We start from the raw sequence: 27,563 nt of genomic DNA on the forward strand, positions 1-27,563 counted from the left end.
GTACGAGTAATATATTCTAATAGCTCGTGTCCATTTTCATTTGAAAAAAAGAACTTAACGCATGAACATGACACATGCCTTAAATTGTGCAGGAACCACGGTTAGGATGTCAACACATTTTGACATGTGAATATCGTAACAGAGCAGAGCAGAAATCTTACAATCGCAAGAGGAAATCTGCACTTCGCAGTCCCAATCGCCCATGTTTCCGCCTGAGATATATACTCCGCATTATTTATAGATAAATCCTCAAGAGTTTCAGTTCTCTAAACATGCTTTACAGGAACAATGCAAATATGTAATACACACTTTCTCTCCATATTCTGGAGCTTTGAATGTTTACTCCGCAACTTGCTGTGCATTTCTTGCCGCAGGCTCATAATAGGCAGTCACCAGCAAAATAACTGCCACATTTTCTTATTGCAAAATGAGCATACGCTACAAAATCCACACAAGCCAAACCATGTAGAGAAGATGAGCTCTATCCAATTGAACACCAGATACACCTTTGCAATTTACATACAGCCAGCATCCGCATCCGAATAATGTACATAGATGGGAAGCAGAAAAAAGCCTCATTATCAACCTGCCATTGATGCTGAATGGTACTTGTGAGGATTGAGGTTCGGGAACAGACTGTGAATGTGCTCAGGCATGAAATCATGCCTCGTGAGAATCCCGACTATGGGAGGCCTCTGCACTCGACAAGAAACAGACACCCATCATCAGCCATGGAAACTTTCCCAAACTAAAGATGGTAATGCATAAATGGATTATAGTAATAAATTTGCAGGCGTAATCACTGGGTTAAGGGGTTAAGGTTACTCTGGACATATATACTAGCTTAAACACATATATTTAAATATTCAAGAAAACAGAAGATATCAAGTAAAAAAAAGAACAAATGATATAACTCTGCATGACAACTAATGAGGTACTAAGCACCTAGAAGGTATATGACTTTTAATGCATCGAAAGCCAGAATCCATATCATGTATGATGTATCCAATTTGTGAATGTAAACAAATAACACACTCAAATTGATAAAGCACTCGAATCATCGATTCCATGTCTGATTAAGAAAGTGAGAGAGGTCTCTTACGTCTGGTGTCTTTGGCACAACCAAAAGGTGCCTCAACCCGAGTTCCCGGAAAAGGATTGCCGCTTTTGCCAGTGACATTGTCTCAACCACTGTGTAAGGTGATGTATTTGTGATCGGGTGGAGATCCACATACATGTCCATCTCCTCATCAGTGAAATCCAGATCCTCAATTTTCAAACCTTTACCTGAACCTGGTTTGGCAAAGTCAAATGCACCAAATCTTCGCAGAACAAAGCTACCACTAGTTTTGAACCGTCCCTTCATGAAATTCTTGCTGTTCAGCAAAACTAATAGATGAGACCTAGTCACAAGCCCAACCAGTTCCGGGGCTTCCGTTATGGGTGGCTCATCAACCACAGGAAAACCATTGTGGCCAGTTAACCTCAATGCATGAACAATGTTCCCCACTTTCTCAACACCAGAAAAGGTGATTAGTGGGCCAGACACCACATCACCAGCAACCAAGTGCCTCATGTATGGTTCAGCATGAGCCTCCATGAATGGCAAGCCTTTCATCACCACTATCTGATCATAAACTCCCTTGTTAAAGTTATCTGCTATGGTTTTGGATATGAGAAGAACAAGCATGAGTAGAGGGAGCATGGGGAGATCATTGGTGAGCTCTAGAAGGATCACACAGACTGACACAGTCATTCTCATTGTTCCACCAAGAAAAGATGCTGCGCCAAGAAGGGCAAAAAGGCCAGGATCAAGATCAGATATGGATCCAAGAAGAGTTCCCACTATGCGCCCATACGTGGCTCCAGCAAGAATAACAGGGATAAAGAGACCAGATGGGACAGCAACACCGTAAGTCACTAGTCCAAGGCAGTAAATAGCAGTGAAGAAGATGAAAAGAGATGACATTTGAAACTCAGTTGATGTGCCGTTGCTGAAGAGATTGCGGATGGCATCATCATTTGTATTGAAGAAGAGTGACGCAAGATCATTGTAATGCCCTGGTGGGCATTGGAAGTTCTTATAATTGCCCGAGCGACCAACAGTAGGACACTGCTCCACAGCATCAACAGGGCATGGAGTGCATGCTGCAAGCCAAGGAAGACCATAGGAACACATCGATGTGATTATTGATATTGTTATAGTGAGAAGGATCTTGAATGGAGCACCTCTCCTGCAGGCAGATTAAATAATATAGATGATATCATATCTTAAAATAAGCAGAGAAGTTAGGCAAACATGTTAATTACAGTTGAGTGCTTACTCGTTGATAATACTATAAACTCGGAGGATCTTGTCCAACAGAAAGTTGAAGAGGCCTCCAAAGATTCCACCAATTATCCCAAGGATTATAATTGCAATTAGATCTGGAGTCCTGTAGGTTGCAACAGTTGAACTGAGATCAAACATGATCAATCCACCTTTCCCAAAGAGACCACATTTTCCACTGCGACAGAACTCAATCAGTCCCCTCAATACCACCGCAACAACAGCAGTTGTAAAGAATGTTCTCCACAAAAGAGCACTTCGCCACCTGTAAAATGATGTATATAAACATCATATTTCATCATACGAAAAACTGAAAAAAGAAATGTATGCAGATTGCAGACTAATAGTAGATAACTATGCTAATATCATTTTTTCCCAATTTCATCAATTGTTCAATCTATTGTAGTTGTAGCCACATGCCCAACTAATGATTATTTGTTGAACAATAAAAAGCGTAGCACCAAATCAATGTTAGGTAAAAACGGATAGATATTGAAAGTTTATAGATACTGCACCTGCAATATTGTGACAATCCAAATATGCAAGAGGTCAAATAGTGAAAGTATTTAGCCCAAAAAACAATGCTAAATTTTCTAGAAAGAGGTGCTACCATGATGCTGCTTCTTCAAGAGCAAACAGAACACCACCAACAGGTGCACGGAAGGCAGCTGCCACACCGGCTGCAGATCCACATGTGATCAAATCTCTCCTATCCCTGTCATTCTTAAAGTATCGTAGCCAGTTACATGTAAGATGATACTTGCGTGATCCACCCTGACCAAGCAAGTTGGCAATACATGCCCCTGTATGTACCATGGGCCCTTCCTTTCCTAGCACAAATCCAGCTGAAACTCCAAGTATTGAACCAAAAATCTGCAAGTAGAAGATTTCAGAACCGAATATTTCTACAGACAGCTCTATAACCCATGCTGGTATTGGTACAGTTTGTTGTCAGTTTCCAATGTAAAATGATTCTGCCAAGTCAAGGAACCTTCCCTTATTCTAAATATACAAACATCATATCTGTATAAGCTTTTCTAACAGAAATATTTGGTGTAATTTTCGTAAGGACTAAGGACACTCTTTTAGGGTCACTATCCTAAGAACAAATTAGTGCCGCCAGTTTCTTGTCATCTGTTGAGGTCACCGTTCTATTTTTTTTAATAAGAAAGAAAATATAAACAAAAAATAGTACTGGACACTCATTGATGTGAATATATTGTTCATTATCACGGATGATGAATGCTGTAAATCAAATTCAATAGCAATATTCTTTCTCTTGCTACTTGGAAGTAAGTTAGCGCTAAGTTTCTTCAGGTTCATATTGCTTCCGAGAGAAGTCCTTTAAGTTTTAGACTATGATATGATATGAATAAGAACAATAACACTCAGTTGAGCTTACTAGTCCCAGGATCCTGTTCCACAAGCTAATCAGAAAATTGCAAATGGTGTAAACAAAAAGGTTTAGAACATAAGATTTTACATATGGTTCTAAGCCAAAACTTACCTTAACAAAGAGTGTACTAGGAGCTAATATAGAATAGGCATCGACCCCATTAAGATATGCTTTAACTTCAGGAATACCAGACCCAGCAGCAGCAGGTGCAATATAAGCACAGATTGCTGCTGCAGCTGCCGCCAAGACTAAATTCCAACCTCCATACACAAAAAATGCTCCAATATACCTGCACTGGACAATTATTAATTACTTCGAAGTGTTATGTATTCAATCCAATAAAACATTTATTACTAATAATAGCAACTTTGTATGCTCCCTAGTTCTCACAGAAGCATTTCTATTGCACATGAAAATCTTTATAGATTGCGACCAAAAGAACTTAACTATTGCCTTTGTGAACTTGGTAACATTTCCAAGTATCAACAAAACGTTTCAGTAGTGTAGTGATGAGCTAAAGATTACGAAGCAATATATGACAAAGTAGAATACCAAAACTAACAAAATGCAAGTTGTCCATCAAAAAAGAAGCTGAAACTTCACCTCCCCTTGAGCATAAGATCACTCGTGAGCAGCAATTTGAATCCAGCAATGTTCTCAACCGCAAGATTGTTGAAGAAGCCAACAACTCCAGTTAGTAGGCCAATAAGGAGCACCAAGCTCCACTTGAGTACAATGTACTGAAATATCTGCTTCTTCTTTCTTGATCGCCAGTCTTGCTTGAAAAGGTCATTCTCCACGACTCTGAAATATGCAAGATATTGAAGGGTGCAAGAAAAAGGACTAAAGTATGTCTGCATATTTGCTTTATTTTTGCGATTCAGTCACCATTAAACTACTCAAGGAGATCATTACATCAACTGCTATATAGGACGCCGGCACTGTCGGGGACCAATACTAGGGTACCCGAAGAGTAGGAGCTAATGGTCATCAACATTGATTCATCCGAGCAGTCAAGAGCGCGACTACAGCTCCAACCGACCCCCAGGTGCACGGGCTCCGCCTCACCCGACCTTTGAGGGCGGGCGAGACCGTCTCGCCCTACCCCTTGGGTGCGGGCTTCGTCTTGCCCGATCCCAAGGCCGTGGGAGTCTAATCCAAGGCCGCGGTTTCCGCCTCGCCCGACCCCTCAGGTGTGGGCTCCGTCTCGCCCGACCTCGAGGACGCGGTTTCCGCCTCGCCCGACCCGACATCGAGGCCGCGGGCTCTGTCTTGCCCGACCCCTTGGGTTCGTGCTCCGTCTCGCTCGACCCTAAGGCCGCAGGCTCAGTCTTGCCCGACGGGGACCCATACCGCCGCCAACCACTCCAGGTCCAAGCATATGGGCCTGAGTCAAAACTCTGACACTAGGGAAGAGACTGGCACGACTCGATGTAACCCGTGGCCATGATAGGTCATACCTGATGATTCACATCAAGAACAGCGTCGGGCGTGCCGGTGCTGTTCTGCCTAATCCTCGTACGAACACTGTCAGGTGTGTCAGTTCACCACGACGTCTGCCGTGACGGAATGGAACGCGATGACCGGCAGACGATGCCTGCGCATGGTGCCAGTGCCGAACAGGGCCGCGACGTGGAGCCGTCCCTGTTGACATCTACAGGATCGGCGGGACCCGCGTGAAGAAGGACTTGACGATCCTGAAGGCCTTCTTCTCTCTCGTTCTTCTCTTTTCCTCCGCTGTAACCCGCGCTTTCCCTTAGCCTATAAAAGGGAAATCAGGGCGTCTCATGAAGGGGATCCGATTCAAGCCGGATCGACCCAACGATACCCGATCGGATTCAGATCCGCACAAGAGCACGACACGAACACACGGCTGAGCAGCGAATCGAGCTCTCAGCACCCGTTCACTTCTTTCACCAGAGACTTAGGATCATTTTCCTCTCTTGCCTGTTTGTAACCCCTACTATAAACTTTCAGTGCTAGTAACACGAGCAGCAATGATGAACTGGACGTAGGGACTTTCTGCCCGAACCAGTATAAACCTCGTGTTCTCTAAGCACACCATCCGAGTCCAGACGCGCAATACTAGAAAGTTACTCGTCGGTGGTAACACGAAACACCGATAGGCACTGCTCCAGGTTCATATTTGGTCTTCACAGAACAATATCTGGGAAGCTTTATATTATAGGACCTAATACTGTGTACCCATCTACTTGCCATTTACAAATAAAAGGAAGATTTGACATAAACATAACTTGGCGGACTAAAAATGTACGCAGCAAGTAGTAATTATTATAGAGTTGACATGAATAAGCAAGATGCGACCATGAACTACTAAGGGGGCAGTGGCTGAGATACTCTGTCCTAGCTACAACGAGAAACCGTCCCTGTTGCTTGCTTCTTGCAACGGTTGAACCATGAAGAACAGCTACAGGAATCAGAATCACAGCCACACGGTTGGTCGGTTGCTACTTCCTTGTGTCAAGTGAACTAAAAAGCAACAAGCACTCTAAATTCTAACCCACGGAAGAAGATCAACCGGGGTAGCAAGTTAGCAACAAAGAACAAGGGGAGAAATTTTTTTTTTTTTCAGGACAGTAGAGGCTGAAGAAAAACCATAAACTTGAAAGCAGGCAGGAAGAGGAATAGTCAAGGTGGGAAAACAAAAAGAAAGGAAAGGAGAAATAACAAACAAGAATGCCTACTCGTAATCCAAGCTCTCGATGGGGCAGACGTTGGCGCCGACGATGGCGATCTGGGAGGTCGTGTTCATGGTGCGCTTCCTCAGCAGCGGCTGGCGCGCCGCGCTCCCGCGCTCGGCGCCGCCGCCGTCGTCGTAGCGGAGCAGGGCCTCGGAGGAGCCGTTGTTGTGCTGGCGCCACGGCGGCGCGCCCCCGGAGCCGTCCATGATCTCGATGTCGTAGTTGTTGTAGCTCCCCTCCCGCTCCGGCTGGCGGGGAGGCGGCCGCGGGGAGTTGCCGTCCATGTCCATTGGACGCCGCCTCTGCTGTGGACCTGTGGTGTTGGCTTTGCCTTGGCTTGACGGTCTCTCAGCTTACGCAATGTCCAAGTAGAGCCTGCAAGAAATAATTTGAGATGATAAAGTTGAAAATGATTGGGATCGCGTTGATTAATTAGTTACTCCAGTGCAATGCAACGAAAAAGAAGAAGATTGTTGGGTCAACATGTGACTAGTTACTACTACGTACTACTTGTACAAAAAAGAATGGGGAAACTGGCATTCATCTGGCACTACCTGTTACGATGATTTACCGTTTATGTTAAGGTTTCAGAATGTCGCCAGGGTTCATTAAGAATAAGATACAGCCATACAGAACTCGAACTCACGTGACTACATGAAACAAGGCTGTGTTAGTTAGGCTGACATTCATTAAGGATAAGATACAGCCATACAGAATTCGAAGTTTCTAAAGCGAAGTAACCCAGTCAGTCGTATACGGATAATCCCGGCCCCGTTTACTATCGTATCAGCCATGCTTATCAGTTGTGATATAGTATTTTTCTCTTACATCAAAACAGCATCAGCCGATTTATAAGCCAAACGATCAAGCGAACAGGCCCAATACAGCCATACAGGATCAGAGTCGTCATGTGACTTTGTAGTAAAAAAAAAAGGCATGTGTTCTTTTTTTTTTGTGTATGTATGGGTGTACAGTAGCATATTCGAACGCTACAGGCACAAGCAATCTGAAAGAAATGGGTGGGCGGCCACATGTGGGCCATGCAGTATGGGCCCACGGGGCGTGGGGACCAGGGCGGTGAGTGACAGGCGCACACCGCGGTGGGTCCTGGAGCCACATGGAGTTTCTGCAGTGACGTGGAAATGTTTATTTTTTAATATTCAGCGAGGTTTCTAACTGGTGGCTCCCCAAAACGCAACGTGTGCCACTACGCGGCGCATGGTGCACGTTGGTTCCCTGCCCGCTTCACAATCCAGAGCGGACGAGACATCGCTGTCGCTACAGACCGACCTAACCATCGAATTTAATCTAGGATTTTTAAGTAAAAAGTAAAGGAGCCGGAGTCGTCTTAAAGAAACCAGAAAAAATCTCTTACAAGGGCTTTGGCTCCTCCAAAAAATTCTTTTAGGAGCCGTGACAAACACCTCCTTAATCTAATTTATTGGTCCTTTTCGTTTTGCATCCATCATCAGCGTTATAATGTGCCGCGGTCTTCTCTATGTCCATGTATATCTGTATAATAATAATGCCAATCGCTTTAGGGTCATCATGTATTGGGGATTTAGATTAGAATCATGGTGACTAATCAGTATAGGCTCTTGAATGGACGAGACAGAGACAACACACATGGGCCCTGTGTGGCCCCAGAGGCAAGCCGCGTCAGCCATCGTATTTTTCATTCGTGGCAATAAGTGCTTGTTTAGTTCCTAACCAAATTTTCAAAAAGTGCTACAGTAGCCATCACATCGAATCTTGCGATACGTGCATGGAGCATTAAATGTAGACGAAAAAAAACTAATTGCACAGTTTGGTTGGAAATTGCGAGACGAACGTTTTGAACCTAATCAGTCCATGATTGAACACTAATTGACAAATAAAAACGAAAGTGCTACAGTAACCAAATTCCCAAAATTCGCGAACTAAACACAGCCTAATATAACAACTACGGATCCATGTCATCATCATCATGCCGTGACAACGAGCATTGGGAGGGGGCTACTAATCTGTATCTATGTTCAATTGCTTACCTGCAAAGTCAGTGATCTGGCTCGTTTATTTCACACGGATGACTAAAGTTAGACAGAACCGAACAGAGAATCGGCCTGTTCGCTGGTTGATTTCTGGACTGGTTTGGACTGGCTGGTGCTGGTTTATTGTAAGAGGAAAACACTGTTGGCTGGCTGGTTTGGGCTGGCTGAAACCAACAAGCGAACAGGGTGAATGAATGAAATGGATTGCGGGATCGGACCAGCTGGCCTGGCTTCGGTTGGTTTGGTGATCCTTGAGCACACCATTAATATTGGGCTCCTCCATTTCTACCTTCTACGAGGTGTGGGGCCCATCGAGATGAACACTGACCGATGGCCTGTAGACACGAACCATCCCAATCCCATGATCGATCTAGACCAACACCAATGAAGAACCTACTAAAGATGGGCTTCACTTTTTCCCTTTTCTGTCAAATCAGTACGCTCGTATCATATATATCTCAAAACAATTGGATAGAGAACTCTCCTCAAAGTTACAGAGAGAGAGAGAGAGAGAGAGAGAGAGAGAGAGAGAGAGAGAGAGAGAGAGAGAGAGAGAGAGAGAGAGAGAGAGAGAGCTCGTCAAAGAACAATAAGCAAGCTAAGAAGAAGAGGAGTCTCCGGTTCCATCAAGAAAAGGAGAAGAATCTCATATGATCATATCCCACGGTTACATATTCTTGGAAGCAAAACGAAAAATTATATTATCATGCATGTTAATTAAGCATCTAGAGGCTTAGAGCAAGTGCAGAAGCAGGTTGCTTGAGGCAAGGAAGAACAAGCATATATATTATATGCGCTTTTTCAATCAAGAGGTTAAAACACATACAGGAGCTTACCTTAGCTTGCTTTGTAGATTGGCGCTGATGGATCGATCAACTTATCCAGCAGCCAAGCAAGCTACAACTTGTCCAGTTCAGGAGCTGCCACAGCATCATCAGATCCTCTCTCTCTCTCTCTCTCTCTCTCTCTCTCTCTCTCTCTCTCTCTGGCTCCTTATATATATAGCATCATCAGCGGATGATGAACGATATGCGAGTTGTGGATGGAAGCTTCCAAAGAAAATACAAGGGGTTGAAGAGAGAGCCTGAGCCTGAGAAGTGCTGGCTCTAGAAGCGAGACGACTGAATGATTGAAGTACATATACATACATAGGAAATTAAAGCCCATGCTTCACTCCATAGCATTAACCATTGTCATACTCATCATCAAAACGTACGTATTATACATTTATTTATCTACCACTTACTGCTCATTATATATATAGTCATGCATGTAAACCGTTGCGTGCTTGCATGTGTTGGCGCTCCTATTTCAGGTTAAAAAAAACTCTTGGCTTTTCTCTAAGGATGCAAATTGTTTCTCTGAAACAGAAAGGTTCTCATGCATTGATTGGCTGTCAATTGCATATGATGCCCGGCCGGCCCCAGAGCCGTCCTGTACGTGAATCATGCATGTGATCGCGTTGGATGCATCCGTGACCCTGAATACAAAATCGAGCACTTGACGGAGATGTTTTAACTTTCTTTTCTTATTTCATCACGAGAGATTCTGCTTCGCGTTTTCAGAGAATTCGAATATATTTTAAGAGATTCTAGCCACGAGACTTTAGCGGTATCCCAAGAGGTAGCCAACAACTGCTTATTATATATATAGGTATGTTTACACATGTCTATTCATAATAATGGTCCTAGTGAAAAACCATGACGTCAACAAAAACCATTTCTATACTAGGGATATTTTCATGGTATGGAAGGTTATCCATTTAATAAAACACAAAAATAAGAGTTTAATACTCCCCTCTCCCTTGAAATATAAGGGACTTCAATTTGTTTTATGTTAAACTATTCTAAGTTTACAAAGAAGAGTATCAATATGTACCATATCAAGATATCAATTATAAAAGTATACTCCCTCCGTCCATAAAAGAATGCAATTCTTGTTTTTCGATGAGTCAAACAGTATGGACTTTGACTAAGTTTATATAAAAAAAGTACTAACATTCATGATACAAAATAAGCACCATTAGATTAGTTATAGAATATGTTTTCATTATAAATTTTGTTTGGAGACATAAATGTGGAGTACTATTTACATAAACTTGGTCAAACTTTAGTAACTTTGACTGGCACGGATCCTATAATTGCATTCTTTCCTGGACGGATGGGGTAGTTCGTACTCTATCCGATGGTGCTATTTCATCTTGTAAATATTTGAAAGGACCTAGGATGCCGCCTAGAGGGGGGGTGAATAGGCATTTTTGAAAATTAACACCTTTAAATGCGGAAACGATTAGAAAAGGGAGTTTCCAAAATGGAAACTCCAAATAAAAAGTAGTATCACCCCTCACAAGTTAGCCATAGAGTATAGAAACGATTAGAAAAGGGACTCCAAATAAAAAGTAGTACCACCCCTCACAAGTTAGCCACAGAGTATACAAGGTATAAATAATGTATCTAGAAGCTATAACATTGCAACACAAAGTTAGAACTGAAAATAAATATTTTCAGCACAGAGCTCTAATACCGGACGTGTCCGGTATGCACGGTTTCTGCATAACAGCCCCGAACTTGCTCCTTTCGATTTCTATCTTCAAACCAAACTGCAGGTACCTACTAGAGATATCAATATACACAGAGAACCTGCACAAGAGCTAGAGCAACACAAATATCAAATGAAATGCGAATTGAGACACGATATTTGTTTTACCGAAGTTCGGACTCGTTTGAGTCCTACTCTCCATTGAGGGGGCTGCGGGCGACCCAGCAAAGGTCAGCCCTAGAGGGTACCACGAAGGTCACTCTAGCCGGAGTCTTTTCCAACTCCTTTTCCTCCTTCCACTAAATGATTCCGAGGCGGCGGAATCGACCGTTATAAACTTTCCGTGGCACACCACAATCTCTCGGGTGCTCTCCGGCGACGCCTAACTGTCTAGGACCGAAGAGTCCAAGAGTAACAAATGCGAATCACGAGATTGATAATATGCACAAGTGCTCAAGTGGTTGGATTGCTCTCTTTTTGAATTTCACTCAACCCACAATTTGATTTGGCAATTTTGATCAATCACTCACTAAGAGAGGGTTGGAAGAGTTGGCAAGGCTCAAAACCGTGTGTAGCAACCAGCAGAATCAGCAGCCTCCAAAGGTGGAGGCTTGGGGTATTTATAGCCCCCTTGGAAAAACTAGCCGTTGCAATACCGGACACGTCTGGTATGCATACCGGACACGTCCGGTATGACTTACACTGCGCTAACGGTAACTAAGTTACAGTGAAGTTGTGAGGTGTTGGAACTCCCGATGAATGCTGGAACTCCCGACCGTCAGAACTCCCGACTTACGTCGAAACTCTCGACCCTCAGCAAATTTGAAAAACATGTAACTCAGTTAAAGTATGTGAGGTGTCGGAACTCCCGACACATGTCAGGACTTCCGACCGTCGGAGCTCCCGACTCACGTCAGAACTCCCGACCCTCAAGGCTTTTGAAAACTAGCCGTTGGCCTCTGGCCATGCATACCGGACACGTCTGGTATGGCCGAGACAGCGAACCCTCCAAGTCAGTTAAAGTGCGAGACGTCAGAACTCCCGACCCATGTCGGGACTCCCGACCGTCGAAACTCTCGACTTACGTCGAAACTCCCGACGAACCAACCCGAGAACAACAGTTTTAGCACTGGTAGGTAAATACCGGGCACGTCCGGTATGTATTGCCAGACCAGCAAAAATAAAGTTAGCTCTTTTGTCGCTCAAATACTCAAAACTCACATGGGTTGGCTTGAGCACTTATGAAACATTATCTATCAACATGATGCATCCCTCTTAATAGTACGGCATACCTATTAAACTCAAGATAAAAGGAAAAATGAATTTATACCACTTGAGTTGATCTATTTTGAATTGATGCCGTCTCTTTCAATCTTCATCAAATAGGGTGCCAACATGTTGATATTGATCTTTATACTTGAGCATAGCCATCTTGAGCACGTGACTTGATTCCATTCATCAAATATGAATAATCCCAAATGTATTAAGTCACTTCCATCAAACACTCCAATAGTGATTTGATCCTCCACATAAACATAAACATCATAGCTTGATTAGTACCTCAACTAAATGCAAGTACTTCCTTTTTCACCCTAGCTAGGTTCTTCGGCCGCCAAGCCGTCGCTTGCCCTTCACCCTTGCTTAGTACCTCGAAGCCTTTCCTTGCTATCTTCACCATCTCAAGCCATCAAGTCACATCTTGTGTTGAATCATCCATTCATGTATTGTTATCTTTTTCATTTTAACTTAGCAAGCTCCAAATATGAGACCAATCCATATGAAATCCCTTATATCTCATTAATTAATTCCTACAAGCTTGCTTTCACATAGAACATGGAAATCCCACAATAAATAAGCCTTTTCATGAATTCTATTTGCATTGTTGTCTTGTGCTTGAACTAGATTGTTTACACAATAACACATCATTTTGGCTTTCATTAAATACCTGTGAGATAACATATTACCTGTCCACACTTAGCAAACGGGTTAGTCCTTTAATCACGTTGTCATTCAATCATCCAAAACCCACTAAAGGGCTAGATGCACTTTCAATCTCCCTCTTTTTAGTGATTGATGACAACTTGATTAAAGCTTACAAAATGATATAAACATTTAAACTTTTGGGTTCAATGATTTATGAGAGGCTCCCCCTTAATATGTGCTTATGATTAGAATTCACAAAATGACCTTAAATGTTAATTGCACATACTAAAACATATATGAGACTCCCCCTAAATCATTGCATCCGTGGGGTGCATGTGTGTGTGACAAAGTGAAACCGTGATGCATATGACAAGATATATCACACAAGAATAAATATAAAGGCATCACATCAAATATTTTCATTCTAGCATGCATAGTCCTTATGAAAATAAATATAACACATGTAATTCACACATAGCACTCATTACACATTTTCTCAAGTCCAGAAACCACTGATATATAAATAAAGATCATGTCTCAAGAGATACATAGATAAAGCATAAGTAAGTCTCATCTCTCACATGATACAATCTATCTCAAATCCAAGATACATCAATGAAGCTCAAAAACAAGAAACTACAGCCTGTAGTACATATCTTCAGGTACAAAGATAAGCAAATGAAACTATCCTGAAGCTTTAATCAGTCTCTCTCCCCCTTTGTCATCTATCACCACAAATGTCCAACAATGACATACTAAGGACAAAGGGGCTACAAGCTATCACTGAAAGCTGAGATCACTCATCATCATCATCTCTACCAGCATCCTCGTCATCTGAGCATGCAACACCGGCTGGACGAGAACCACCTGCACTAGAAGGGTCATAGCCACCAGACCCGTAGTAGCCGCCACCACCTGTCAGGTCACTCCACCAATCTAAAGCAAGGTCATCTGTAGTACTGGGATGTGGCTGAGAGTGAGTAGGCATACGAGCCTGAAGTGGTAGAGTGTCAGGGTGCTCAGGTGCCTGTTGCTGCTGTCGCTGAATGAACTCAACATACTTTCTATCATATCTGGCCTGCTGCTGCTTCTCAGTCTCAGGCTCACTAGCTACCTCATCTGATAGAGGAGACCTAGGAGGATCAATCTCAAGCCTAGAAGCAATTTGCTTCAAGGTTCAAGTGTCCTTCCTCCTAGCCTCCCTCTCCTTCTGCTGCCTAGTCTAGATGTCCTAGCACATCCCAAATATGGAGCTGAAGAGCCTGTGGATAGGTGAGGGAGGACTGCCATGGCATGAAGAAGAACGTGAAGGAGCACGTGGTGGAGGTGAAGCTCCTATTGGTGCACCACTCCTAGGTGCATTTGCCTCTGGTGCTACTGCTACTCCTCCTGGTCCTGTTGGAGGTAACCCTATCTTAGGCAAATCTGCAACAATCTTTAGGGCCTTATGAATCTTGTCATACTCAACTGTGTGCCCTATCACCTGCTCAATCATATACATGATATAAGGAGCAAAACCATAGCCCTTGAGGGGCCTCTCTCCCACACTCCTGATCTCTGACCAAAAGAAGTCAAATACGCTAAAAGGCCGAGCATTAGGTGCCATCCTGTGGAGTAGGTTCCTAGAGTAATCTGTAATATTGCCCTTGTCTCCACCCTTGTAGTCAATAGTCTTCCTAAACATCCTGTCCAGGTATCTATAAGTGGGGTGAAGACCTAGAACCTTCCCCATAGCTCCTCTCTCACCACTTGGAGGGTACATGTAGGCGAGCTGCTTAGGAGGTAACACCTGCTCGATGTGGATCCTGTCCCTCTAGAGATCATCCTCTGAGAAGCCAAGCTAGGTGGCAAATACATCATAGTCAACACTATACCACTGGCCCTCAAGCATCTAGTGCATCCGCCTCTCATCCTCCTCAACGAATAGAGTAGCATAGAACTAAGCTACTACCTCTATGTTCCAGTCATGATGGAACTCCATGGTCTCATAAACCCTAGTGCACTGGCAAATAGCAATGGCATGGTCAACTGAGGCCTTCTGCAACTCTCTAATGTACTACCAGTCAATCCACTAAGACCTGGCAATAATTGGGTTCCTGGTGAGAATCACGCTAGAGTAGAAGTCTAGGTGAAAAGCTATCTAAAAGCGGTGATCATACTGAACCCTAGGTAAGCCTCTCAGATCAACCCTTCGCTCATCTCTAGCTTTCCTAGTCATACCCTTTCCCCTATAGTCAACTCTAGGAACATAAGAGGGCACATTGGGCAAACGTGTCTCAAGGAGACCATAATGCATACCCTGACCAGGCTGGTGCTGAACAGGAGGAACTAGCTCCTCCTCCTCAATCTCGTGCTCCTCATCTGAGCTATCACTATCTGATCCTCTATCAGTGCTCTTCCTCTTTCTTTCTTCTCTAGACTCCACTCTGAATTCATCAGTGTTAGTGTCAGAAGAAGAGCTCCATGACCCCTCTGCATACTGAGGTGCTGCACTAGAGGTAGCCTTGGTAGACCTCCTGCTGGTCGGCTTGAATCCTGGATGCATTTCCTGTCTTGCCTTCTTATACTTCTCTAGTGCTGGATCATGCCTATGCTTAGATCTGGGCTCCTGTCTTCCACTCATGTCAGTTGCCCTGTATCCAACAAGATTTGCAAAGAATCTTAGATACATGTCCAAGCAACATTTCTTAAATCATTGTATATATTTATACAATTATGTATCCAAAATCTCGCAATCACCTATCCCATCCATGGTCAAGGTTTGCAAAATTAATATAGACAAACAATCATATATATATAACCAATAATCAACGAGTATTGAGTTGAGGCTGCAGCTGAACCTGCACTACTGGCACATACCAGACACGTCCAGTATGAGTGCCCAGCAACCCTAACAGGGGCTCCTCTTCAATCTCATCTTTAATTCAATCCAAATTTTAACCATGCCTTCTGGACATCCAATGCAGCATCTTGACTGAATGAATTTATAATTGAGGCACTAAAGAGTAGATCGGATGGGTTCTAGGATTTGAAATACCTAGAAAGAAGAACACAAAATCGATTTCAAATCCGTGGTGAAGATCCTTGATCCTTGCTGTAGGTGTACTCTAATCCTTCTTCCTTCTCCCCTTCTTCTCTCTCCTTGCTTGGCGCGAACAAAGATGACAATGGAGCAGCAATGGGTCCAGTAGAGAGCCAACAGCCCATTGCTGCGGCAGTGGATGAGGGAGAACCAAAGGACAGAGGGCTCACGGCGAGGAGGCAAGGAAGAGCGAGGGCGAGGAGGCACGATCGACAGTGAGGGCAAGTACGGGGAGAGCGGTGGCACTGCTAGGCAAAGGGATGAAAAGAAAGACTGGGCCACAGAACTAGGCCGAAGAGGTATGCTTGGTTTTATAGTCCCGCTCATACTAGACACGTCCGGTATACGTGGGCTGGCCCAAATAATTCCAAAAAGTGTTTTCTCTCTTCCAATCCCCTTTTCTGTTATTTCTCAGTCCAAAAAGGTATATAATCTTCATCCAAACCGAGAATCATCACTTTCCTTATCCAATGCCATAAAATGATTTTCTCTTTTCTAAATATTTGGCATATACAAGATTTCGCTTGCTAGAGAGAGATAAGTGAGACATAGTAGATTGTGGACTTAAGAGAGCCATGTCATGTGTGATAGCCAATCAAACAATCAAGGAGAGCTATAATCATCACATGATAAGGCTAGGTCACAAAGACCAAGATTCAAATAGTTTTTCAAATTCACACCACCTACACATGCTAGTTATGGGTTTTGAAAAATATCTCTCCTATGTCACACAAATGCACATTCTAACATATAAAGGGCCTTAGATGCACTTACAATGTATGTATGTAAACACATACCTTTGCCTTGAGCCCACAAGAATACCACTAAGAAGATAAATAGCATGATGATCTTTATGTTGACCTCAATTGCCAAATAATCATGCTAGAACATTTTCATCCAAAGAACTACAGAGAATGCTAGATAAATTTGTTAGTCCACAATGGTGCAAAATAGAAATTTAGCACCCCCTAAATTAGTGCTTCAAGTAATCTGAATGACTTTCAACAAGCACTTTTATTCTATTAAGAAATTGAAAGCCAATTTTCCATTTTGACCATAAACCTAATAAAATTGCCATATTTACAATTGAGTTCAAGAGATGCTCACAATCCACTTAGTTTTGATAAAACACAAGCTTCTGAGTAAGTTGAGGATATATGAAAATATACGGATCAAAGACTCAGTTGTAATTCAAATTAGTGTTCTGGCTCCTACAATACCGGACACGTCCGGTAGGTATACCGGACATGTCCGGAATACACAGAACAGAAACACTCAATTTCTGTCCCTGGCCATACCGGACATGTCCGATAGTAATATAGGACACGTCCGATAGGTGTAGGACAGAACCAATTAAATTGCTGCTTGTGATTCTTCATTTAGCTCTAGTATTTATTGTAAACTTGCATCTCAACACATGAAATGGTTTACTAGAGAGCCACTAAAAGCATCATATGGCAAAGTAGAATTCTTTTTAATTGAATCTAATTAGCCACTTGTCGAGGACATAATACTAGGGTACCGTAGGAGGTGGAACCAATAACCATTGAACGTTAAAAACTTCTAGACGGGCAAGGGCGCCGCTACGTTCCTTGCCCGAATGATGGAAGTTTGGTTCCGTCTCGCCCGATGCCTTTAGGCTAGCCCCACCTCACCCGAGGGCTAAGGGCTAGTCTCCACCTCACCCGATGTCTTTGGGTCAGCCTCACCTCTCCCGAGGGCTAAGGGCTAGCCTCTGTTCTGCCCAATGCCTTTGGGACAGCTCCGCCTTGCCCGAGGGTTGAAGGCTAGTCTCCGCCTCACCCGATGCCTTCGGGACAGCTCCGCCTCGCTCGAGGGCTGAAGGCTAGTCTCTGCCTCACCCGACGCCTTCGGGACAGCTCCGCCTCGCCCGAGGGTTGAGGGATAGACTCCGCCTCGCTCGACCCCCGAGGGGCGGGCTCGGTCACGCCCAAGGGATAAGGACTGGACTCTGTCTCGCCCGACGACCGAGGATGAACCTCGCCCCGTTCGATGTCCAAAGACTGGTTTCATCTTACCTGATAACTTCTCCTTCGTTCCCTTATGATGACAGGTACAAAGCAAGACAAGACATTTGGGTCAACCATGGCTTCAAGGACCATACCCTATGCCCCGGCAAGAAAGGTACTGCTAGGGAACGACTGGAAGGGTGCTTTAGACCCTTCCGGGCGCCATAGAGCCCAAAAGGTATTGCAGGCGCGTGCTCCTTGCCCTGTAGAGTTGTAGGCGCCACCTTCAGCTCTGGGACACGGAACCCGATGAAGATATACGACAACCACTACACTCTAGAAAAGGATTTGTGATCTCCATGAAGGACAGGCATGCCGTCACCATGTTATGGACCCAAGGGAGTGGCGCCCGCTTCCCAACCCCTTGGGTCCACCAAATCAAAGGACCTTGCCTAAAGCGCTACTCTGGACCCCGACCCCGTGTCCCTCCGACAGAGACTCATAGGAGCCAGAAGGTGTGCGGAGCAAGGTTGGGCAAGGTTCATAAGTCAAAACCACTATACTGCAGCCCATACCCTACGCAGGGCAGTATTCTGCAAACATCCTGACATTCTACAGGGGCATCGACAGTATTGTAGGTGCTTATCATCCTTTCACACCCATCAGAATGGGTAACCGAGCTAGGTAGACGTGAGCCACAAGGCTAGGTGGAGTACGCATCCTAAGTCCTCACCCTTGTAAAGCCGTCCCCTTCGTCTATAAAAGGGGATGCGCTTCCTCCAACAAAGGAAGACCAAACGACACGAGACACACACACACACAGTCAAGCTGCTACCAAGCTCTTGGCCTCCTTTCAACCCTTCCATCAGAGACTTGGGACCTATCCCTCTCTCGATTGTTTGTATCCCCTACTACGAACCATTCACGGTGCTAATAACACGAGCAGCAACAAACTGGACATAGGGATATTCAGCCCGAACCAGTATAAATCTTGTGTCCTTTAGCGCACCATCTGAGCCTAACGCGCATTACTATAAATTTACTTGACGGTGCTTGTATGAAACACCGACAGTTGGTGCGCCAGGTAGGGGGGCTTGCGCATTCCAAATCAGGCCTCGGATGGCCACCCACGCAATTAGCTGGGCCCTGGGCGCACATGTGCGTTTTGGCGACCTAGATTTCATCATCACACTAGGAGGAGAACTGGCGCTGAACCACACGGCCGCCTAGTCTCTCCCTTCCATCAACCTCAGCCGTCTGAGGCTTGAGGGCCCGCCGGGAAACTCCCTTGGACCCCAGTTATCCAGGGAGGCCTCGTGCAACGTCGCCCAATTTTCGGAAGGCCCCACATGGAGCGCCCCGATAGTGTTTCCGTTTGGTCTCCGCAACGCTGCGGCGACCGCTGGCCACCTTCTGGCACTACATATGGTTCAGCTACCCATGGACAGCGAGTTCATGGGGACGATTGAGCATGATATGGAGACTCTCCATAGGCTCCTCAATGAGGAGCCAGGATCGTTCTCCAGCTCAGACTCCAGTAGGGGGAGCCACCACCCTTCCCGGGAATGCTTCATGGCGCAGACCCCCAAGGGGCATGTCGAAAGTGTCTCCGGGGAAGAGGTCACCTCAACAAACAACCCTGACGGTAGATCTGGGGAAGAGACATAGCCCCATCTCACCTAAGGATGGAGCAGCTGAGGGCCCGTCAGCTAGAGATCAATGAGGTCGGGCAAGGGCTCGTCCGGGAGTATGCGGACATCAATCACGAGATTGAACACCGCAAAGACGGGGGGCGTGCGTGCACCACGGCCCGCATCGTACACCAAAGGATCCTCATCGACGACGGGACCCTTCCTCACTTTGCTCGGGCGAGCCAAAACATCACCGTAGCAATCGCCTTGCTGCATGGCCTACCAGAGGCCGCGACATCCGAGGATCACCGCACCCACCAAGAAATTCACATGTTGCTCGAGCGTGCGGTGGTGCAGCAAGCAGAAAGTTCATTGTCTCGATGACGTGAGCCCGACACCAGCCAGTGAACGCCCTCGGTGCGCCCCACCAAGGATGCATCCATTCACCAAACACCACCAGGCGGTAGGCCGCCCTCTGCCATCCCGGTGCATCAACGTCTCGGCCATGACCGTGATGTGTGCAGCACCATCGACGCCCGCAAGCGCGTCCATGGCGACACAGGAGAGGTGGCCCACCATGGCTACCATCCTCGATGCTGCGGACGCTACGACAGTGGCGAGGACCAAAGCCCGCGCCTTGGCCTGCCAGGCCCTTAGGCCTTTGGCCGACATATCCTCAACGCTACGTTCCCCCTAAGGTATCGACCGCCTACCAACATCCCTAAATATTTTGGCGAAACAAATCCTAGGCTTTGGCTCAAAGACTATTGGCTTGCATGTCAGGCCGGTGGTGCGAGTGATGACGATTTCATTATTTGCAATCTCCCACTGTTCTTGGCTGATTCGGCACGAGTGTGGATGGAGCACCTACCGTCCAACGCCATTCAAAGTTGGGCGGATCTGACGGAGATCTTCATGGACAACTTCCAGGGCATGTATAAATGCCCCAAAAACCCATGGGACCTCAAGAACTATCGCCAGAAGGCCGATGAAACCCTCCGCGGGTACATTCGGTGCTTCTCTCAACAGTGCAACGAGCTCCCTAACGTCGCTGACGCCGACATGATAGGAGCCTTCCTATCCAGGATAACCTATGAATCCCTGGTCCACAAGCTAGGACGCAGGGGCCTACAGACTACCAAGGAACTCCTGGACATCGCCACCAGTCACGCCTCTAGAGAGGAGGCGGTCGGAGCCATCTTCGATCGCTCCGACGGAAAGATGAGGCAGGACGAGGACGCCGGTGAAGGCGCCTCCAACCGTCCTGCCAAAAGGAAAAATAAGAAGCAACGGCATGATAACCCGCTCGTGGCCGCTGCCGACCACAAAGGTGGCCGGAAGCCCACGGAGGGCACTCCAAACCACTTTGAGAAAATGCTCGAGGGGCCATGCCCAAACCATGCCTTCTCGGCCAAGCATCTATACAAGGATTGCGGCCTCATGCGCAAATACTTGTCCGGGGGCCTTAACAAAGGGGAGCAGGGGAAGGAACCTATTCCCACCACAGACGACACAGAGGAGAAGGACGATGCCTTCCCAATGCTAACTGGCACCCTCATGATCTTTGGAGGATCAACGGCCTACGACTCCAAGTGCTGCTAGAAGGTCACGCGCCGCGAGGTCTATACAGCCAGACCGGCCACACCTGCGTTCCTCCAGTGGTTGGAATCCACCATAACCTTCGACCGGACCGACCATCCGGATGCCATCCCACACCCGAGAAGGTACCCGCTTGTCGTCGATCCGATCATCAGTTCAAAGCGGTTCACGAAAGTACTAATGGACGGAGGCAGCGGCCTCAACATCATGTACGCCAAGACGCTCAACGAGATGGGCATCGACCGAACGAACCTCCATCCCATCCAAGCACCTTTCCATGGCGTCGTGCCTGGTAGGCAAGCCGTGCCACTGGGGCAGATCGATCTGCCCGTCACTTTCAGGGATCAGTCCAATTACCAAACTGAGACCCTCACCTTCGACGTAGTGGGGTTCCCGGGAACATTCCATGCCATCCTAGGATGACCATGCTACGCGAAGTTCATGGCCATCCCCAACTACACGTACCTTAAGCTGAAGATGTTGGGCCCCTACGGGGTCATCACCATTGGCACCTCCTTCTATCGCGCTTACGAGTGCGAAGTCGAATGCTGCGGCCATGCCACAGCAGTCGTCGCCTCCGAAGAGCTTGTCACCCTCAGGGAGGAGGTTGTTGAAGAAGCACCCGACACGAAGAGGTCATTGTCTAGGTCATTTGAATTAGCGGAAGGACCTAAGGAGGTCCTCTTGGACCCCAGCAACTCCAAGGGCAAAAAAGTCCGTATCGGGACCGCGCTCTCCTCCGAATAGGAAAGCGTGCTCGTTGACTTCCTCCGCGATAACAAAGACATCTTTGTGTGGAAACTCTCGAATATGCCAGGCATCCCGAGGGAGGTCACTAAGCATACTCTCCATATCCTCCCAGGCTCCAAGCCAGTGAAGCAACGCCTATGCCGCTTCGACGAGGAAAAACGCCGAGCCATCGGTGAAGAGATAGCAAAATTGTTAGCTACTGGGTTCATCACGGAAGTACACCACCCAGAGTGGTTAGCAAATCCTATTCTTATGCGAAAAAAGAGTAGGAAATGGAGAATGTGTGTCGATTACACAGGCCTCAACAAGGCGTGTCCAAAGGATCCGTTTCCTTTGCCACAAATAGACCAAATAGTCGATTCCACCTCGGGGTGCGAAACCCTCTACTTCCTTGACGCATACTCTGGTTACCACCAGATCGCGATGAAGGAGTCTAACCAGCTCGCAACATCTTTTGTCACCCCCTTTGGATCGTTCTGCTACATTTCAATGTCGTTCGGTCTGAAGAACACTGGGGCAACTTATCAGCGCTGTATGCTCAGTTGCTTCAGGGACCTCATCGGGCGGACCGTTGAGGCCTATGTTGATGACATTGTAGTCAAGTCCAAGCGAGCTGCCCACCTTGTCACCAACCTTGAACAAACCTTTGCGAAACTCCGGGCAAACGACATCAAACTCAATCCCAAAAAATGTGTTTTTGGGGTCCCGAGGGGCATGCTGCTCGGCTTTATGATCTCCAAGCGTGGCATCGAAGCCAACCCAGAGAATATATCAGCCATCACGAGGATGGGCCTGATCCAAAACATAAAGGGGGTTTAGCGGATCACAGGGTGCCTTGCCACCCTCAACCAATTCATTTTGTGCCTCGGCGAACGAGGACTCCCCCTTTATCGACTCCTAAAGAAATCTGACCACTTTGAGTGGACAACCGAGGCTCAGGAGGCGCTTGACATGGTTAAGCAATTTCTAACTAAACCTCTGGTCCTAGTTCCTCCATGCAATGGAGAATCCCTCCTACTGTATATATCGGCCACCATGCAAGTGGTCAGCTCCGCCTTAGTGGTAGAGCGAGAGGAAGAGGGGCACGCCTTCAAGGTACAGCGCCCTATGTATTTTATCAGCGAGGTGCTATCCGACTCCAAAACCCGTTACTCCCAAATCCAGAAACTCCTCTACACCATCCTCATCACCAAGAGAAAGCTACACCACTACTTTGAGTCACACCCTGTGACAGTCGTGACGTCTTTCCCCCTTGGTGAGGTCGTCTGTAGCTAGGACGCTACGGGAAGAACTGCAAAGTGGGCACTCGAGCTGATGGATCAGGACATTTCTTATGCCCCCTGAATAGCAATCAAATCTCAAGTACTAGCTGACTTCATCGCGGAGTGGACCGAGGTCCAGATGCCACCAGTAGTCGTCGATCAAGAGTACGAGACAATGTACTTCGACGAATCACTGATGAAGAAGGGCACTGGTGCAGGACTAGTTTTTGTATCTCCCCTCGGGGTCTGCATGAGGTACATGGTTCGGCTCCATTTCCCCTCATCAAATAATATTGTAGAATATGAAGCGCTCATCAACGGCCTACGAATCGCCATCAAGCTAGGCATCCGATGCCTCGACATCAGGGGCGACTCCTAGCTGGTCGTCAAACAGGTCATGAAGGAGTCATGCTGCCACAATGCCAAGATGGAGGCATACTATCAAGAAGTCTGATGGCTGGAGGACAGATTCGATGGCCTCAAACTCAATCACATCCTAAGGCGCCTCAACGAAGCAGCCGACACGCTCGCGAAAGCAGCGTCCAGCCAAGAGCCAGTCCCGGCAGGCGTCTTTTCCAGCGATCAACACAAACCCTCGGTACGCTACGTGGGGTCAGAACAAGCCAACGATGGCCCATCTAGTCCGACCCTAGGGGCCAATCCGCTAATTGCTCTGCCCGACCCCGAGGTTATGGAGCTTGAAGAGGACCCAGTAGCGAAGTCTGACCCTCCTGACAACTGGAGAACGCTTTACCTTGGCTACCTCCTCCATGACATACTACCAGTGGACAAGACGGAATCCCGACGGCTCGCGTGCCGCGCCAAGTCCTTCGTTCTTGTAGAGGGCAAACTCTACAAACGAAGTCATATTGGGATCCTGCAACTCTATGTCCCTAGCGAACAGGGGAAACTTCTGCTAAGCGATATCCATAGTGGAGTCTGTGGTCATCATGCGGCACCAAGGACCTTGGTTGGGAATGTATTCCGACAAGGCTTCTACTAGCCCACCGTAGTAGCCAATGCCGAGCAAATTGTACGCACCTACGAAGGGTGTCAGTACTATGCTCGGCAAACTCACCTCCCGGCCCAAGCACTCCAGATGATCCCCATCATGTGGCCCTTCATGGTCTAGGGGCTCGACCTGGTTGGGCCACTCAAAAAGGCGCCCAGGGGCTTCACCCACCTGCTTGTCACCATAGACAAGTTTACAAAATGGATTGAAGCTCGACCAATATCCACGATCAAATCCGAGCAAGCTGTGCTATTCTTCCTCGACATCATCCATCGCTTTAGAGTACCGAACTCCATCATCACAGACAATGGCACGCAGTTCACCGGTAGGAAATTCATTTGATTCTGCGATGAACAACACATCCAGATCGATTGGGCAGCTGTCGCGCACCCCTAGACGAATGGGTAGGTCAAGCACGCAAACGGCATGCTCCTGCAAGGCCTTAAGCCGAGAATTTTCAACCGGTTGAACAAGTTCGGCGTGCGCTGGCTCGCTGAGCTTCCGGCCGTACTCTGGAGCCTGAGGATAACTCCTAGCTGAGCCACTGGCTACACACCCTTCTTCATGGTCTACGGTTCCGAGGCCATTCTTCCAACGGACCTTGACTATGGAGCACCAAGAATGAGAGCGTATGATGAACAGGGGGCCGAGGCATCCCACTAGGATGCCACGGACTAGCTAGATGAATCCCACGACATCGCCCTCCTTCGTTCAGCTAAGTACCAATAGGTGTTGCGATGATACCATAGCCGACGAGTGCGGGGTCGATCCTTCAACGTCGGGGACCTCGTCCTCCGCCTTGTGCAGAGCAACAAGGACCGCCACAAACTCTCACCGCCCTAGGAGGGGCCCAACGTCATCACAGAAGTACTTTGCCCGGGCGCCTACAGGTTGAAAACCATCAACAGCGAGGTCTTCACCAATGCCTGGAACATTGAGCGGCTACATCATTTTTTTCCTTAAATAAACGCATACTCTTCCTTATCAGTTTTTGTCATTACAAAACCTCGATCCTTAGTGACATCCGACCCCTGCAAATTGCGAGGGGTCAGACCTCACTCGGGGGCTGACATGAATAATACAAGTACGCTTGCAAAAACTTCCTATGTTGTATTTGCAAACATTATGTAAGTTTTCCATTCTTCTCATAAAAAAGTCCTAAGGACTAAGATTTTGGGAACAAATTCTAAATATAACTGGTAGGACTGTGGGAGATCCACGCCCTAGAGGCTGCGACCTCTTTGCTCACTAGCGCAATCAGAATTAATTCACCCGCACTCCTAGTTTCTTAAGACTTAAACCATGGGAAGGGTCGGAGGGCACGAAAACCCTTTTTACAGAAAGAGGAAAGGCCGTTTGCCATAACAAAAGATGAAAATTTGTTCATTTTTGCACAAATTCGCCACTTACAAAGTGATTTCATTACAAAAAGAACTAATATACTTGTAAATTCAGAGGACTGTTTACTCGGGGGCTCCCCCACAAATTTATTCAATTACAGTCTCTGCCTAGCTTTACTACAAGTACTACTACGGTCGCTGCGCCACACTCTCCATCGACAATGCCCGGGGCATGTACACAGGCCAGTGCGTCTACTATGGCCGCCACACCACGCTCTCCATCGGCGGCGTCCTACCACTTCATAGGGTCCTCGAAGGTGCCGTCACCTGTAGTGTTGAGCTCCATGTAGGCAAATGCAGCGCCTCCGCTGGGGCATCTAGGGACTACGACATCGTCGTCAACCGCAACCCCGACAGCGACGCCTCCGCCGGGGCATCTAGGGACTACGACATCGTCGTCAGCCGCAACCCCAACAGTGATGCCTCCACTAGGGCATCTAGGGACTACGCCATCATCATCAGCCACAACCTTGACAATGGCGTCAGGGCAGGAAATGCCTCCCGCCAAAGGAGGGACACAGCGAACGATGGCAAAGTCGATGACGTACGGCGCCCTCCAGCGCTCCTCCTTCGGCAGCAGCGACTCCTCAGCAAGGGCGGCTCGCACCATCTCATCTACATTGGATGACCTCTGGCTTGACATCATGCTCCAGATTCATGAGCAGATCTGTGAGTTCTCTCCCCTGGGCATCACCCTCTCTTACTCAGGAACCGAGACATTCAGTGGAAAGGAATGAGGAAAAGGGGTGGCGGCTCAGAGGTTGGCAAGGAGGTGGGACGAAAACTCTTCCCCCCTATTTAAAGAAGGGCCTCAGCAGTTGAGGAAAGGTGAAAGGTTTGGCCGAAAAGATCTCTGCCTTCCCCTATTCAATACAAATGCAAAATCAATGCCGACGGGAATCTAAGGTGATGCGCCGGAAACGATGGGACGCGCTCTGATCAATGGGACGCCGCCTGGTAAGCCAGAACGTCACCCGGGCATGGCCCACCACTAACGCACCCTGGACGCAAGAGCCGGGGCACACTCACCTACAGGCGACTCTCCGCTTCCCCAGGTAGGACCAGGGATGATCCAACAATGGAACCTCCATCCAGGGAGGCCTAACAGGCCCCCTGGGTCGATCGGTCGGCCCAGGCAAAGCAACGAACAACGAACAACGAACGACCGGCCATAAGATAAGTACCCTTGTTTATTTACTTTGAGTATTGAATTTTTTGCCAAGCTTCTGACCCTAGCAATGGCAGGGACATAGACATCGCTCGGGGGAAGGCCGAGGGCGCATGCTTGTTTAAACACCCTCTTAGTCCGATCCCTCCTTTATTTTGATTAAAATTATACATTCAAACATTACATATGCAAAACATTGCATCCCAATGCTTCGTGTCGCGTCACAAAACAACTGTCGCCTCATTTGATATAGGTGGCAGCAGGCCAAGGTTCGAAGGCCAGCCCACGAAGGGCTCGAGGCCACCTTGTGCCAAACAGAGCCAGGGAGAAATAACTGAGACAAGCCCCAGCAGCCCTGCCCGACCCCGCTTAGAAGCGGACAAGGACATTTCAACCTTTTCTCGTTGAATTCTAAACCCGAGCTAAACCCACTTCATCTCCATCGAGGAGAGGCCATCGGGCTGCCTGAGCCTATCAAACGGCTCGGGCATCTACCGAGAGGCGGGTTAAGAAGTTGTGGAGTGCCACCAGAAGGCTATGCCGACCCCATCAGCAAATGATGGACCCAGATTCCACGTGAACGTACCTATTAGCGAGCTCATTGAGTGTGATACTCGAGCCATCATGGCAAGTGTTGCTTACTCAGCCCCTCCAATTGCGAAAATCAAGGATAGGGTAACACGCAAATTATGGCCGACCCCTATCAGACCCTGACAAGGCTCGGGGGCTCGAGCCACTCAATACAGGGACACAGGTTTGAAGGCCCTCCCT

At 47.0% G+C, this 27,563-nt stretch overlaps 1 protein-coding gene across 1 annotated transcript; it reads right to left on the minus strand.

Annotated features, from left to right (window-relative positions):
* Window positions 1-205: 205 nt before the first annotated feature.
* LOC136467153 (chloride channel protein CLC-c-like) lies at window positions 206-9,558 on the minus strand. Its single transcript, XM_066465739.1, has 8 exons — window positions 9,294-9,558; window positions 6,431-6,802; window positions 4,329-4,529; window positions 3,837-4,014; window positions 2,940-3,202; window positions 2,325-2,594; window positions 1,103-2,234; window positions 206-695 (listed from the first exon to the last, which is right to left on the minus strand). The coding sequence occupies exons 2-8, from the start codon at window positions 6,715-6,717 to the stop codon at window positions 582-584; spliced, it is 2,445 nt and encodes an 814-aa protein (XP_066321836.1). The 5' UTR covers window positions 6,718-6,802; window positions 9,294-9,558; the 3' UTR covers window positions 206-581.
* Between the last annotated feature and the right edge of the window lie 18,005 nt (window positions 9,559-27,563).

This window comes from Miscanthus floridulus, chromosome 7 (genome assembly GCF_019320115.1).
Source record: "Miscanthus floridulus cultivar M001 chromosome 7, ASM1932011v1, whole genome shotgun sequence".
NCBI classification, from domain to species: Eukaryota; Viridiplantae; Streptophyta; class Magnoliopsida; order Poales; family Poaceae; genus Miscanthus; species Miscanthus floridulus.

Bases quoted from the DNA above. Each gene is read 5' to 3' on its own strand.
- LOC136467153 (XM_066465739.1), bottom strand. From the start codon at position 6,717: ATGGACATGGACGGCAACTCCCCGCGGCCGCCTCCCCGCCAGCCGGAG. The intron at 4,530-6,430 runs GTAGGCATTCTT...TGCATATTTCAG, and splicing joins ATCGAGAGCTTGGATTACGA to AGTCGTGGAGAATGACCTTT. The intron at 696-1,102 runs GTAAGAGACCTC...TGTCGAGTGCAG, and splicing joins TTGTGCCAAAGACACCAGAC to AGGCCTCCCATAGTCGGGAT.